The sequence below is a fragment of the Lepisma saccharinum genome, chromosome 1 (genome assembly GCF_977018435.1).
Source record: "Lepisma saccharinum chromosome 1, izLepSacc3.1, whole genome shotgun sequence".
In the NCBI taxonomy this organism is placed as follows: Eukaryota; Metazoa; Arthropoda; class Insecta; order Zygentoma; family Lepismatidae; genus Lepisma; species Lepisma saccharinum.
Window position 1 is genome coordinate 152,232,083 of NC_139229.1, and position 16,944 is coordinate 152,249,026.

General features: G+C 39.2%; 1 protein-coding gene across 1 annotated transcript in view; it reads left to right on the forward strand.

The window, feature by feature from the left end:
* The first annotated feature begins 5,224 nt into the window (after positions 1-5,224).
* The window catches only part of LOC145986551 (adipokinetic hormone/corazonin-related peptide receptor variant I-like), a 237,536-nt gene continuing 225,816 nt past the window's right edge, over positions 5,225-16,944 (forward strand). The window contains exon 1 of the mRNA XM_083120692.1: positions 5,225-5,585. Within this exon, the coding sequence (XP_082976818.1) occupies positions 5,292-5,585 (294 nt within the window). The 5' untranslated portion in view covers positions 5,225-5,291. The remainder of the gene's footprint in view (positions 5,586-16,944) is intronic.

Consider the following 16,944-nt stretch of genomic DNA (forward strand, 5'->3'; position numbering starts at 1 on the left):
GGTAAACATTTGCAGTAATTGTTTGCTCCGCAAAGAAAAATGAACCAATGATTCGATTCAACATCAGTCTACACCACACATTCACCTTTGGACTGTCTCATTTGAGGTCCATTGTCGCATAGGGGTTTTCTGAGTCCCAGATTCTCGCATTGTACGTGTTCAGTTTACCGGAAACATGAAATGTTGCCTCACCAGTAAAACACACTCGGTTGAGGAACATTGCATCCTCCGATATTCAATGAAGCATGTCCACTGCAAATGTTTTGCGTTTCGGTTTATCATTGGGCTCGATGGCATGAAACAGTTGCACTTTATACGCAATCAATCGCAGGTTGTAGTGTAGGACCTTGTGCACTGTTGATCGTGGTAGCAGTAACTGTCTGGCAGCAGTGCGAATGGATTTCTTTGAAGAATTAACAAAGGCTTGTCTTACACGTTCGATGTCTTCCTCTGATACTCGTTTTCTTCCACTTCTTGCTTTATCAAAAATTATACCGGTCTCCATGAATTTCCTGAGCGATTCACGAATTGATGGACGTGCTGGTGGTTGTTTCCCATACCTAGTCCTGAAGTTTCGCTGAGTCTGAGTGTCAGATTTTGTTTCAATGAACCACTCCACACATTGTGCCTTTTCTTGCGGAGTAACCATTTTTCTTTCGAGGACCTCTCTTTCTTCACAATGTTACCTGAAATACACAAATTGACTATTAGTACAAACTTTAATAGTAAACCAGTAAAATAAAATAAAAATCACTCAAATATCTCATCATTTGCATTTGTAGTGAATTTTTGAAGTTGTAAAGGGATTTTATGGACACCCGGTATATCTTTTATCTGTGGTCCAACTATGTCATAATAAAATCAATTAAAAGTAAAATGTAATTGTTCTAATATGAAAAGTACGTTGATATGCCGAACGAAAATTAGATATTACCATTTAAAGTATTGGAGTTTCTACTGTACTTTTTAAACATTGTAATTAACTGGTCTCATTGTTTAACATATTGATACAACAATGTACGAAGTGTTACACTTCTATATTAATTAAGTAATTGATATTGTGTAGTATAGCAATTTCTTGACTAAATCTAATCAATAAATGCTCTTATTATTAATAATTTAATAATAAAGCTATGAACATCTAAGTATCTCTTTGTTTGCGAGACAGTGTTGTTCTTTCTTTACTTAGCTGTCCACTCTTACATTCACGTCTTATACAACTTTCAAAATGCAATAATAACCTGAATTATCTGCAACCCAAACAACTGCATTAAAAGTTGGGTTGCATATATATCAGGATACTCTGTATCTGTGAGAATCTCCATCATTCCAGAGAATTTTGTCGTAAATAATTATTCTTGTTATTTTTTAAATCCAAACTTCGTAGTTCCGACTCTCGTGGCGGGTAGTTAGCACAGCGCGCTAGGACGCTAGGGGTCTCAGGTTCGAGCCGTGCCACGCCCTCTCTCGTAACACAGTCCAGCTTAGTTCAGGGGTAGAACATGAGATACCTAGGGCAACAACGTTAAAGTAAAGAAAAGGAAACAACTTATTTGCTCACAACTGAGAGGCATAAACCACCATATATTCTTAAATCGTCCGATTATACATATTTGGTACACGTGGTTCTCTTTGAACAATATCTCTATTTGAAAGTATCTATATTCCCAAAGGCTTCTTCTTATGTACTTCTTCTTCTTCCTATAACATAGAAAGGCTTTCTCTTCTTATATACGTCTCTTCTTATAACATTGACTTCTTCTTATGTACGTAAATATGCTTCTTCTTATATATATATATATATCTTCCTATGACATGGAAAGGCTTCTTCTTCTTATGTACGTCTCTTCTTATAACATTGACTTCTTCTTCTTATGTACATAAATAGGCTTCTTCTTCTATGTCGTACATATAGGTTTCTTCTTCTTATGTACTTATTCTTCTTTTATGTACATTTATTCCTATAACATGAATGGCCTTCTTCTTCTTCTATGTAGTACATATAGGTTTCTTCTTCTTATGTACTTATTCTTCTTGTATGTGCGTAAATAAACTTCTTCTTCTATGTACATACTGGTTAGTTGTCACGTCTGCTAACAACTTATAATTCTATTTACATGGATGTACTTCCCCTCATTATTGCTTTCTCCCACATCTCGGATCTACCGGATTGTTCTCACGGATATTCTTGTATATATCCTTGGGAATATCTGAAAGATCTAACTGCGTTGGTCTAAACTTGTTTTCTTCCATAGCCGAATCATGCTTTAGGCCTAATGGGTCAGGAACACAAACTGGCTGTTATATAATTTCTCCACCTTCCGTTCTTCGTTGCTCCAATACAGCTTCACGGGTTTTTCGACCAGCCCGCTTCCCGTGTTTCTTCGGTCCAACTATCTATTTATCCATCCTTCGGGTCGCTGTTTAGAACTACTGTACCACCGACTAACTAATACAACCAAAAGGGGACAATTGAGGATCGCGTCCAACTCAAGCGCTCGGCTCAATCCGGTGGCGCAATCCAATATGCGCAACTCGATTGTTGTGATCAATCAAACATCAATTATCCCTTTGCAATATATACATTTGGTTTTAGTTTAATTTCCTCTTACATTAGTTCTCTAATTAATACAATTTACTTGTTTACCTCCTGCTGCCATCTGTTATTCACTTCTTCAACTATTTACAATTCATATCATCCATGCAGGTACGTGACAGCCGGCTCGATGATTAAGTGGTCGACTTTCAATTTTGCCACCGAAGTACCCGGGTTCATATGCTGGCTTGGACATGAGTATTCTTTAGGAGTGTCCTTGCATAAATTACAATAACTCACCATCCCCATCAACAAAAATACAAATTGAATGCCGTCGAAATGTGAGTGTAGAAAGTTTATTAGTAACTCTAAGGGTGAATAGTTAAACAGAATAATTAGATTAGAAAATTATTAAGAATTTTTTTTTGAAATGCCATACTTTTCTTGTTAATTTTTGTGTGGGGAGATATAGCTTTTTTGTACGTTAGTAAGAAATTCATGTAAGGTTGTGCAGGTAAATGAGAGTTGTACCAGAAAAATACATTATTAATCTTCATGAACGTAGCAAGTAGCTGTGAGGAAGTTGTTTCTAAAAGCATTCGGCTGGTGCGCAGTTCTATATGAATGCGAACATGGACAGCATCTCAAACTGAAAGGCAAAATCTGGAATTCTTCGAAATGCGGTGCTAGCGGAAAATGTTCAAGATCACTTGCAAAGGCAATGAGACAAAGGAGAATGTCCTGAGGAAATCGATATTCCAAAGAAGATTGTAGGTTATATCCTGAGATAAATCGCTAAAGACCTGAATTGCGAAGTCCAGAGAGGGATGGAGGTATTAGGAAGGAGAGAACGGAGCAGAAAAGAACGAGGAAAATATGAAGTGAGATGGGAGGTGGAGAGAATTTTTCGAATGAAAGAAAGTTCATCGGGTAAAGCAAAGTCAAGGTTGACACTTTGGAAGAAGAAACATATTATCTTTTCACACTGACATGAAGACTGCTTTCAGAAGTGTAGCTCAAGCCTTTAGAGGCCCCACAAAGTTTACTATGAGTTTTTATATTTTTGCTTATTACAGGAAATTCAGTGAGGAGTATCATGTATGTGCCTAATTCAGTCCTAGAAGCAGATGTGTCTTTGCATGACTGTGCGTGAATGTGTACACGAGCAAAAACTAAACCCATTCTGGCAAAAGATAAATTAAGCTACGTTAATTCGCCAACAGCGTCACAATTCCATTGTGTCTGGCAAGCACTGAAGAAAAAGAGTTCCTGTTCTGGGTTACAGTTGGTGAACTTGCAAAATGTAACAACTGGATACAGACAATATGTGCATACGCAAAGGGCGTCACAAATATTATACTTTCTGTGTGTCTCTTGTTAACAGCACTATCTCGTATTCTTCCGCTGTGTTCTGAGTATGTACATGTCTGACAAACATAGCTTTGCACAGGGACCGTTTTCGAGGAAATGGGAGGACTCTTTTCGGAGACGCGACAAACAGTGATTTTTGCAGGACCTTTTCAGCCGTTAGAAATCCAGGTCTGAAATTTGGTTTATTTTACTTCGCTTTTCTGTCACTTTTGGCCAATCGCGAAGATGAGGATGAGTGATGATATGATGGAATTGTTGAAGGGACAGTCAAAAGGAACACACATACCCTCACGGGATTCAAACCCAGGACTCCTGGCGTTGCAGTAGGCTGTGCTAGCCACGGAGGTCGACTCCAGGCCTGAGATGAGATGCCGATAGTTGTCCGATGGTGGTGGTGCACAACCAGACACGGAGACCCTTTTGGATTTCGGGAAACTTGGCCACACCTACTCCGGCAAAGAGGCTGGCTGGCCAGAAGCTGTCCGCCATGATACAGTACGAGCTACCTGACCACTGTGTTATTATATTCTTGGTGATTTTACCTGTTTGGTACATAAAGAAAATCCACTATGCCAATGCTATTTGTGTAATTTAAAAACACTTGTTTTAAAAAGGTGACTCAATATGATGTACTCAATTTCGTACGGCTATATTTCCTGAACAATACATCGTTTGTGAATGTAAATGAACCACATAACATTTGAAAGAGGAGGTCGTAAAGTTTCAAATTACATTTGATTATACTCACAATAGTAAAGTTCATAAATGTTCAATGTGCCCCCACTCCCTCAGGCCACACGGGTAACATCTGAATTCGTTCCACATCCGAAGAAGAATGTATTTCGTCACCGAGTTCACCTCACATGTGATACAGTTTTTTTTTAGGTCGTTCAAAGTTGTTGGTAGAGGTGGTACATAAACTGCTGCCTTTACAAATCCCCACAAGACAAAGTAACAGGGTGTGAGATCAGGAGATCTCTGGGGCTGGAACTGAAGTGCCAGGTCTTCACGGCTGTGCGCTAGGCAATATGCCAGAATAATATATATCATGTTAAGTGTAAGAATACAAATATAAAGTATAGGCAGTCAGCTGTGCGACAGGCAAGGGCTCTAGCGGTGGTGGTTGAAACACACGATGTAGAATTTAGAAAATATAGGAGTACGAAATTAAGCCTATCGTTTTAAATCACGCTGTATTAGTAGCACACAACAATTTTGAAATGTAATTCGTGCTCTGTGTTCTATTTTGAAACGATTTCTCTATTCTCTCATTGCAGGATCTTGAAGACTCAGTGGAAAAATGGAGACACCCTTCGAGATACCCAACGTTCTGGATCCCAGAGTTTCGGACGTTGAGTTTTCCTTCCCGACAACGGACAGTGTGATGCCCGCGAACGGGTTCGACCTGAGGTCCGACTGGACCAGGTACAGTCTCGCGAACGTCCACTCCATGGACCTCACGAACCTGACCGATTCCAACGCGACCTATGAGCCGACGCTGGATCCCGATCTGATGTTCAACGAGGGGCACTTGATCGGCATCGTCGGCTACAGCGTGCTCCTGTTTCTCTCGGCTCTCGCGAATCTCACCGTGTTCGCGGTGATCTTAAAGAGGAGGAGGAAGACCAGGTCCAGGATGAACAACATGCTGCTCCATCTCACGATCGCTGATCTCTTGGTGAGTAATCTTGCCATTTTTCATTGTCTTCTGTGTGTTTCTGGGTCAGCGGTTCCTGCTGCCAACGGAAGAGCTTAAGGCGAAGAGTGCCAGTTTCGTATTAAGTAAGCCATATTACTTAAATTTCAACGAAACATCCTAGTATCTCCCTTTATCAATATCTGCTTACAGTTTGATAAATATTATTAGGACGTCACTATTTAAAATTGCCATATATTAGTCACCTACAGTCTTTTGTTTCTTTTCCGTTGCTATGTATATAGAAATTTATACATCGTAATTTCACATTATCAATATTTTGATCATAATTAATTATACATCATATTAATTCAACAGGGTTTTGCGAACATAAGAAAATAGTAATCGATAAGAACGCAAATATATCATCGTGCGTCTTAAACACAAAATTAAACAAAACATAATAAATTAAATAAATGTGAATATTTGGGTCAGTCACCAGGTCTTCTTTCCGTTCATGTGTTTTTATGTGAAATCCGAAATTTGATATTCCCAAGATAGCAAGTAAAATAATACTAAGTTTTCTCCCCGTCCTACGACCACCCAGCACACAGACCTCGTATTTTCCCAGTTCACCGCGGGAATTGGTCGATGGGGGAGGAGCAGTTTAAGGTCCTCGCGTCTGGCTGGACACAAGCTGTTCACATTGCCCTCAAGGGGAGTTAAGAATGCCAAGGTCTTCTGCGAATTTTATTCTGGGAAGCCTGTAAGGCTGTGGGAGAACTTGCTTTGTCGTCTAAAAAAAACATGAGACAGAAATTCATCCTTTCCTTAGAGTTGCCCTTAGAATTTGAATTTGAATTTGAATTTAAAATTTTGGGAGCGTCAGCACTTAGGCTAATTTGCTCCCGTCACATTATACGGGGTCCAGCCCCTTACCATTACAAATTACAACTCAAACGTTGCATAACTAAAAACTTTAAAACCTTAAAATGTTCTGACTTCTGTTAAAAGCTGAGGCTGTAAACGCGCACTCAGCACACACAAGGACATAAAACAGGACAACACACACAAAATTATACTGGCCATAGCGCCAGTCGCCAGAGCCTCGTTAGTCTCTTGTCCAGGTTGCACTACGTGGAAGTGAGGTTGACTTTTGGGTGCACTACGTGGAAGCAGCACCCCTTACACCCCCGTTGCCCTTAGAAATGTCCCATTTCATTATGCAATGTGCCCATTTCTACCTCTGTACCTTCACAAGTGTCCATTTTCTGTCATATTATGTTTCTAAGAGCCAAGTTTCTATCTCGTTACCTCTACAAATGTCCGTTTTGTTACGTACCTTTGAGTCTGTTTAGAAATTTACCCTTCGCTCATCACGTCGTTAGCAAAAGACTCTGGTAACATCAGTCATGGTAATCAAAACTTCTTGTTTCACCTTAATAAAAAGTTTTATTCTTTCTGAACGCACTTAACGGAAATTTAGAAATGTAAATACACACATTGCAATTGTTCTACATATTCTTCTTCTTCTTTATTTTTGTTTGGCTCACACCGCGTGCTTTTGCGATTTCTAGCCAGAGTTGCTGAGTTTAGGTAGTATTATGTATGTTCCAAACTGTTGAAAAATATCTTTCACTTTCTTCGAAACACTATTGACTTATTGAGTTCTGTTGTCCATTCTGATCTTATGATATAACGACTTTGGGATGACTTTTGGATTTAAATTGTCGTGAGGGTCATGCTTGTTTAGATTGTAAACCTATATTTTCGAGCGAAACTATAAAGTATCCAAATAACTGCAGTACGAGGTTCAGATATAAATGTAGATAAGGATATCGGAAATGAGACCTGTGCGTGTTGTAAGTTTTTATATAAAGAGTCTCGGTGTTGTTGCCTTATGTGACATTCGAAAAATAAATGGTTGAGTGTTTGGTTAGCCTCTCTACACTGGCAAAATCATTAAACTAGCAAATGTTTTACGTATTTCCATATTACAGGTATCATGTTGTTATGCCCTTTCGAGCTTGTTGATAAATCTCTTAGTTTGTTACATGTTGCCAGGTTGGCACATTTAGGTTAGTCTATTTGTGCATCTAATACTAGTTGTCTGTGAAGTCTTAAATATTTGTCAATTAAAAAACTAACAAACAAGGTATTTCAACTAAATAACAAACAAATATAATCTAATGTCAAGGGCATTACAATTTCTTATCCAGTTTCATTTCTATCAACCTATTTTCTATCTGGATCTCTTGTTTCATCCAGGTACGGTATAAGCGCCATTTTATTTCTGCAGTATAATGCCTAAGTACCTACATCTTCTCTCTTGTTAGGGATCTTTCAGACCAAGGTGACAAGCTACAAGCGACACGTGTCTCTTGGAAACCAATCTTCAGAAATTAGTGCAACTTTTCGACACGAAACGACACGGCAAGTTGCACATGTCGCTTGCTTGACGTTCGGACTGAGCTGTTTTCTCAATACCTTGCATCCTGTTGCCTCGGTCTGTTGTTCGCGCATGCATTGCGAATGTCTTGCTTTGGACTGAAGGGGCCCGTGTCACTTTTTGTTTGCGGTGTGAAATCCACGTGTAGCTTCCCCCTGTAGATCTCATAGCTCTCATTGACTAATCTGAACATCAGGGATCGAAATCATTTAAGACTGGTGGGGGGGGAAGATCTTAATCTACAAACCCCCTCCCCCCACAAACATACATATAAATTTTACTATATAAATATTTATAATGTTATTAAAAGTAAAAATAAATTACTAAATTATATTACTAAATTAGTAATTAAAAATTATTACACACTAAGAAATAAATTTGTTACTTTTATGTATATCAGATATTATAATGTAGCAAACTACTTCCTTTACTAACTGGTTAAAGATGTTAATAAATTATGAAATAGTTGAAGTTGTTTTATTATGTGTAAGTTTTTATTTAGTTTTTGCTTTATGTTAATATAAATCAATTATTATTATTGATATTATTGTTTTGCATTCTTGTTTTACTTTTATTGTGCGTATTGATATAGATTTCTTAATGATCTCTTGAGAGAGAAAAGCATTGAACACTCACAACTACACTAATTTTTGTATGTTTTCGATATTATTGTTAGTACAGTATATTTGAAATTGAAAGTAATTGCTTATCTTTTGTTTGTTGTAGCAAAAACTCTCCCCCCGGAAATTTTTGGTGGGGGGATTTTTGAGGCCAAGATTGTTGGTGGGGGGAAATCCCCCCTGTCTGAACTTCAGTTACAATCAGAGTCAGAAACGAACTCTATGCAATGCGCCTCAACTAGGTATCGAACCGAGTACTCCGTGATTACAAGCAACAATATTATCACTCCATTACAAGTCTTTTTCTTCTTAGTAATGTTTCTCTTTTAGTATAATATGTTACCCTTATACTTTGCATGTTCTTTAGGGGTCATAAATCTATCCAATGAAAATAAATTTGTAAGGGAAAGCGACCATCTGAATGATCACGTGACACGATCTTTCCCCATTCATGGGATGATGGTAATCTTGACCTTGTACCAGCCAGAGAAATTTAGACGTGATTTAATCACGAAGCTTCAGGGAACGAACCTTCCAGGAAGCGTGTTTACGTGAGCCGCGCAAGTTGCATGCTGCGTTTACGGGGAACGCCGGAGACTAAACGTTTCCGAAACATCTGCATCGCTGAGTACGTCAGGAGACGAGAAAGGGATGTTTCGGTGGGTGGGCTCAATCAATGGTGTCGTTTCCTTGGAGACGCTTCTTGTACGAGCCTGTTCCAACCACCGGGTGGCGTCACCCAGCAAGCGAAACTTTTGAAATGATCGTATTTATAAATTCATCAAATTTTCCTGAATTTCAACGTAATGAAATAAGGCTTCTTGGGCAAAGCTGAGTGGGTTGGAGAAACGACGTAAGTTAGTTAGATAATAGACTCCAAAATTAGTAACTTTTTTCGCGTAAAATGCAGAGGTAGGAAATTTTTTGAAATCAGCGTTCTCTTGCAAAATTTAATGAATGGAAAGTTCTTCGTCACGTCATGGATTCTTAATAAACAAATCATATTGTATTCCACAACTATTCAACAGGGATCGAAAAACCGAGGTGATTGTCTGCGATTCCTAAACCTACTATTTTTCGTGTCCGTGTCTCTATGTTAATACTTCCACTGTACTTGACACATTTTCAAATTTGTTTTACCAGTCATGGTGATCCAGTCGGCAAAAATATGACTACGTTGAAGATCTAGGTTTGATTCTCGTGATATGGAATCTCAGGCAATTGTGTGCAATCCCAAGCAATTCAAGTCTCTCCTGAATAGGAAACATGACGGGTCCGTGTGGTGCTGATCACATCTCCTCTGCTATGGCTCAGATCGAGAAGGTGTGGGACATATGCGACTTCATGCGTGGTACAAGGCACAAGGGCACTTTGTGCTTTATTTAGAGATTTGCTTCAGGTTGAAACTTTCATGTTCTCTCCTTCCATCCATTAATGTGTTTTACTTCTCTATGTGACCCTTATGCTTCAGGCTCTCTGTGACGTCATTGTTGGTTTGTTCTCGCAACCAGAAACGGCTCAGCCAATCAGAGAGAAATATGTCATATGCCGTACGTGTTAATACTTTGTGGAAGTATCACCCGAAAGCTTACGTAAGTTACACACGCACACACACATTTTCGGCAGTGAAATGTGCAAAATAGTTCTTTCCTTTGACAGAAATGTTACCATGTCTTCAAGTAACGGCCTGCAGCTTGAAACGTTCTGGCCCGTAACCCTTTCAGATGATGCTGACGCTTCTTGAAGCAGAAAATTGAATTCTCTTCTCTTTTGTGTTTGATGATTCATTACCTTCGTTAATTAAATTTCCAATTTGCAAAATAGATTGTTTACTTCCATATGTATTTGATTGCATCAGATGTCTCTCACAGAATCATATTTTCATGCACTGTACTTTATCTTTAGAATGATATATTACAGATTATTGTTCAAGTATTTTAAACTAATGAAGTATTGCCACATATCTCGCAAATTTAATTAATTAAACGAACAACTTCAAAGCATCAGAACGATAGTTTGCATGAATTGCACATCCATGTGTAATAAATGCAATCAAATAATACCAGATATTACATAGTGTCCGATTATCTGGTTACTCATACATAATGCCCGATGGGTACATACTGGTTTGGCAGCTATGGAACAATTCACGCGACAAAGATTTCTTGGCCTTTCAGCAGAGACATTCAGTACTCTGGAAGCGTCCCATGGTGACGATCACGTCTCTGCTAGAACACGTCTTCTCAATCGTGCTCTATCGAATTGAGGCCAGGGGTGTATGCAGTCACAACATTCCGCGAGATCAGCGACGACCATGTGACGAGTGGAAACCAACTTTACTATTAAAAACTGCTCCCATGGTTTCTCAGAACAGGTGAACAAGATGTCGTACGATATCAATACAATAATAGCTTTTTTTGCCCATTATTTATGGATGTGTATTAATTCTTTCGTATGCTCGTTCGTCCCGCAAGCCAGTGTGTTCACAAAGAGTCCTTTACTCAAAGATTTTTCTCTGTATTTTGATAATAAGGCAGTTTTAAAACTATCCACTTAGATTATGTTCAACAATTTTTTATAAAAATCAGTAAAGAATTAATAAGAACTGAAAGATAAAAAAAGAACAATCTATTCCCTAGCACTTTTTCAACATGCCGTGAAGGCGTATGTGGTGGCGGATGATGTGGAGGTAGAGCTACCGGTAACTGGCAAAATTGATATCAATTCCAACTGCCATCAACTCCTAGCGTCACGTCTTTCGAGAAAGACTATCTTTAGACACGTCCGCGGTCAAACTTCTCTCAAACACAAACCTCTTTAATATTATACATACTTTACACTATTTCATGGCTCATCACTCATGCATTCACGCTATTCGTATGTCAGATCTGGAACCTTTGAAAGCATTTTTTTAGTTCGTTCTATCTCGGCTTCATCCATCATTCTGTCGAAAGCGCAGTTTTCATTTTAGTTGCAGGACCCGCCGACACTTCACACTGTCGCTGGTTACGGTTTCGTCGAACCGACAGACGGATCTGCAGGGTTTGCCTTTAATCCCCAAGTCAGGAGAAACAGGGAATTACGCTTGCGGAATAGATAATTTATTTTTGCTTCTCGCGTCTGACGAGATTATAAAATCATGCTTCTCTTACGGAAGAGCAACTATTTGCTCTCTCAGTTCTTGCGAAGAGCACTCACCTTTACTTCAGCGAAAAGCCCACAAATGTAGGCAGCTTATAGAAATCTTCAAGTTGAACAACTGTTGTTAATTAAGGTTTTATTCTGTGTTACTTCGTTTCCAAGCCCTCTACGTATGCAACCAAGCGATACAATTCCAGCATTGCCAGTGCCATTTATTTTTATAGATAGGTACTGTGTAATGATGAACAATCTTATGGTGGACACGTGCAGCGTGGAGTTGTGATTCTCAGGTAATCCCGCCTGTTAGGGTCGATCAACAGAAAAGCCTGTTTCCGGTGCGAGTTGTATGGTTGAGTAGGAAGTTGCGTCAACTAGCATTATTGGGGAACAAAACTCGTCTTGCGTATTTGTAATCTTTTGTTAAAGTAGCAGGAAAGCCTATCGTCACCAGAAAGTGGGTATGGGTAAGTGGAAATCAGTTTGAAGTGGAACTGGGGTAAACCCATCTTGCCTATCAACTATCTTGCCATTGGTATCGTTAACAAGTGGGTATCTCGTCGTCCTGTCTTGGCGTTCCTCCCTTGTACAAACCTCCTACTCTGCATGAAATATGTTGATAAAATACACTATTGCTCCAAACTACTGCCAGTTCCACAGTGCACGATGGTAAAATACAATACATCAGCTGGCATAAAACAATTCGTAGAGACAATACAATTCATCTATTTGTGGACGTCTGCGAGATAAAACCCATCTGAATTGTACCGGGTGGCCAGAATTAAAGTTGCCCAACTCATAGCCCTCTGTAGCCTGTTTGAGGCATCGTAGAACTCGGAAATTTGGTGAATCCACTAAGCAGACCATAAGGAAGAGGATGGCGATAAAAGAAAATAGTTAAATTTTCCGCCACCAGGTTGAAATGTGGCGCTGCACTTCCATGATGAGTTTTAATATTCACGTAAACTGCTTCAATTGGTTATGGATTTGCCTTTACCTTGCAATCTTGCAATAACCGAGAGATTATTTTCTCGCAATTTCCAGCCACTAACAAATGTCTTTCTAATTAATAACTCGGCTAAATCACTTAACGTGAGTGCTGAACAAAAGTTCGGAAGTGATCACCATGCCATTAAATAAGAAAGAACGTGCATTGCTTGTGAAGTTGTTTTATCAGAACGGTAGTAATATTGCTGGCACGCATATTGAACACTGCAGAAACCAACAATAAAGATTTGTACACCTGACACCTGTTTTTCAATATGCATTATTACAGCTCCGCATTTCAACCTGGTGGCGGAAAATTGAACTATTTTTTTATCGCCATCCTGTTTCCCATGGTCTGCATAGTAGATTCACCAAATTTCAGAGTTCTACGATGCCTCATACAGGCTACAGAGGCTCTGAGTTGGGTAACTTTAATTCTGGCCACCCGGTACGTGCCCGTATATTTTTTCAAACTGTCGCGAAATTTATTTTAGTACTATTTAGTTGAAGATATTTGGCGAAATATCAACTTCTAGCTGACAGTAGCTTCAAGTCTAGTTCGTGACATTATGCCAAACACGGTATGTACGTACATATGTAAAAATTGTACAAGCTGTATGAAAACTTTTTGAATAGCTGTAATGTTCTATCGATTCAAATATGCATGTCACCATGAATGCCTGAACTTTGCGCACAACGCACTTTTCTTTATTTGTAAATATCGTTGGGAAAATTGCCATCTGATGTGTTTTTCAACCGAATGCACATGTTTGTTTCTCTCCTTCCCTCTCTCTCTCTCTCTCTCTCTCTCTCTCTCTCTCTCTCTCTCTCTCTCTCTCTCTTTCTCTTCCTCCCTCCCTCCCTCTGCCTCTTTATTTTCCGGTTTTCATCCACCTTGGTGAATTTTACCAAACGCAGTGACCGACACTGAAATGACGATTACGCTATGTGACAAGTTGCGCAGATGAGATAATCGCTCTTAATTCATCCTCATTCATGGATAGTTGATTTTGAATGCGAACATTACATTTTTTAAGCCGCTAACTTTGGTGTAACTGTAGAGGAGATTTTGGTACTACAGCTATTATGCAGCTAAGTTTCTGCAACTCCTTCAGATAAGCAAACACAATATTCCTTCACCGGTAGTAAATAAATTTATTACTCTCAAGCTCATGATTGTGGGCAATAAATATTGATAGCTATTGGTTTCGGATGCAAAGCAAAGGGAATATTCAGACGAGTGGCCTGGTTTGATGTAACTCAATCTTCCCGTCGATATGCAATCGAGTACTGTTGATTACTCTGGGCTTGTGGGATGGTTTTGTGACTTTGTTAGCGGATCGATTTGATTTGTTAGGATTTTCCAATGTTTTGTTCTTTATAGTGCTCTTGGAGTAAACAAGATGGGTGTATGAAGTTATGTTCAAACAGATGAAAAATGTACTTAAGACTATTCCAGAGACTTTGTAATATTAATACACGCTGATTGGCGGTAATATTTGGTGCATCGATACACATGGTAAATCACTTATACGCACTATAGTAGGTTTAAAAATTTGTTATCGGGCTAATCGGGACTGGACCTACAGTAGTATCCGAACCACTATGTGTCTCCAAATCGTATCTAACCCGGACTCCTTGATCACGAGACGACGACGTTAACATCACGCAATCGGCGTAATGTAGTAATCAGGCGTAATCTAGTTTACCTTTTGTCTCTTTAGATTATACGAGGAACATCAGGGCAACATTGAAGGCGATATTTATCCGAGAGATTAGTTCTTATGACGCCTGTAACGTAAAAATGTTAACACCATTAAGCTTTGTTCCCATGATAACCAAAAAACTCAATATGCTGACCAAGGCAGAATTTATTTTGTTTTATAACATAAACTAAACGTTACGTTTCAACCTGCTGGAACACCTGGAAAGGAATGTTCCAGATAAACAACTTTCTTAAACCTTGAGTCTGGAGGGGAGTGATTTTTGTGTATACAAATCTTCCTGTTTTGTTCCTATTTCATTTGTATTTGTACAGAGTCTGAAGACCTTGCTAGAAGGTTAAAACGTAACGTTTTGTTTATATTTTAAAACAAAATAAATTCTGCCTTGGTCAGCATATTGAGTTTTTTGATAAAACTTTTATCTTTCATACAACTGTAGGAGACATAAAATGGAACATCCCTTCTTACGACGGCACGCTCTGAGATAATTTATTATTTAAGGACTGGGGGGGGGGCTAATAAGGAATAGCTAGACTTCGCTTCCAAGTTAATGGTTTCCTTGAAGCGTTGCAGCTACTGGTAGTGGAAAGAAGAAAATAACAAGTCAAATGTCAAGCGAATGCAGGAACAATGAATACTCCTATTCAGCAACGAACCCCCTCATTTTCAATGAGGGAGCTAATGTCACATTCGTCTCAAGTTAACATGCTCTGTCGGAGCTCAAGGTTAGATGTTATAATTGCAGACTTCTGATCTCCAATATGTCAAATCTACCACGATCTGCTCCCATCATAGGTCCAAATGCTTAAACAGTGTATCAATGATTCACACTTCACAATAATTAGCACTTGTTTCCAGAAACTTGAATATTTATTAATGGTGGGTTGTAGAAAGAGAGTTTAGTAAGCGAAATGAACGTAAAACTCCACGAAACTGATTACGATCTTATTATTACGTAAAGATTACATGTCAGTCTCTACATAAAAAAATCACAAAAAAAAGGTAAAAAAGGTAAAGTGCTCCCCTGTGCATAGCACCACGCCATGAAGGCGTATAGGGGGTGTGGGGGTAACGCCCCACACTTTCTTGATCCCGGTCGTGAGTGGGGGTGATGTGATCAGCATCACGCCCCTGACCGCCTTTACCCCCCAGGGTTTCCCCCAGGTACCCATGTTATTCGACGCTGGGTGGGCGCCGGGGCCGCTTCCATCGTTAGAAAAGTTCCCGGATTTGAACCGGCCGGGGATCGAACCCGGGACCTTGAGCATGGTAGTCAGACGCGCCGAACAAAGTGAGTTTATATATATATAAAAAATATTAGTTACTTTTTCTTGTGCTATTGTTATATTGAATCTAAAGTAGCGTGAAGTCCTGGATATCAATCCTCATAGGGTTTTCCATGATTTTCCTCTACATAGTACGTGGGTAAAATGCTCCACCAAAATAGAATAATTCGACTTTGCTCTAGTATTACACATGAGACCAAAACCACCAGATTTTTTATTCATACACTCTATCAACCTTTGATATTCCCACCATAGTAAAATTTCCAACCAGCTATAAAGCATAGCTTGTAAACAAATATTTTTTCAAAGGCGACATGCTAGACATGTGTGGGCAATACACTGCGATGAATGAGTAAAAAATAACACCGAATTCCCTTGACCGATTTCCGCGTAGCAATTTTTTTTTTTTGGCATGCAAGTCGGTAAACAAAAAATGCATCGTGTGTACAATGTTATTCTTTTTATTTTATTTTTCAGTATGTATTATTTTATATTTGCAAATGGTTCAAACATTAAAATATATATCAACCTACACGTAGGTAGTTCCAAATGGGAACGTATATCATTTTAACAAATGCTAGGCTACCTTCAAGGAACTCGAACACGAAGTTTCCACTCGAGGAAATGCGTTATGGGCCAAACGAAAGAATATGTAATGAAATAAGGGAAACAAAAGATAAAACACACTAATTTTTATGAAAATGGACTAAACCCAGCATTTCACAACCAGGTAAACAATCCAAAATTATTTCCTCTATGCATGAATATATAAAATAAGATGATTAGAATTATTAAAGTCAAAAGAAGTGCTCCCCTGTGCTTTGCACGACGGCATGAAGGCGTATAGGGCGTGTGAAGTTAGGGCCCCACACATTCTTGATCACGGCCGAAGGTGGGGTTGATGTTATCAACACTAAGATCCTGGCCTTGGGCCTCCTCCATGGCGCAGTGGTAGCGTCATTGCCTTGTAATCAAGGGGTCCCGGGTTCGATACCCGGTGGAGGCACAAGTGGTTCGGATCCCACTTTAAACTGTAGGTCCAGTCCCGATTAGCCTTACTGTGCATAAAGTGGACTTAAAACACCAACTCAAGATCCTCCTTTACTCTTCAGAGTTTCCTCCAGGTACCCACTTTATACGACGCTGGGTGGGCGCCGGAGCCGCTTGAACAGGTGGAAAATATCCCAGTCCCCTTCC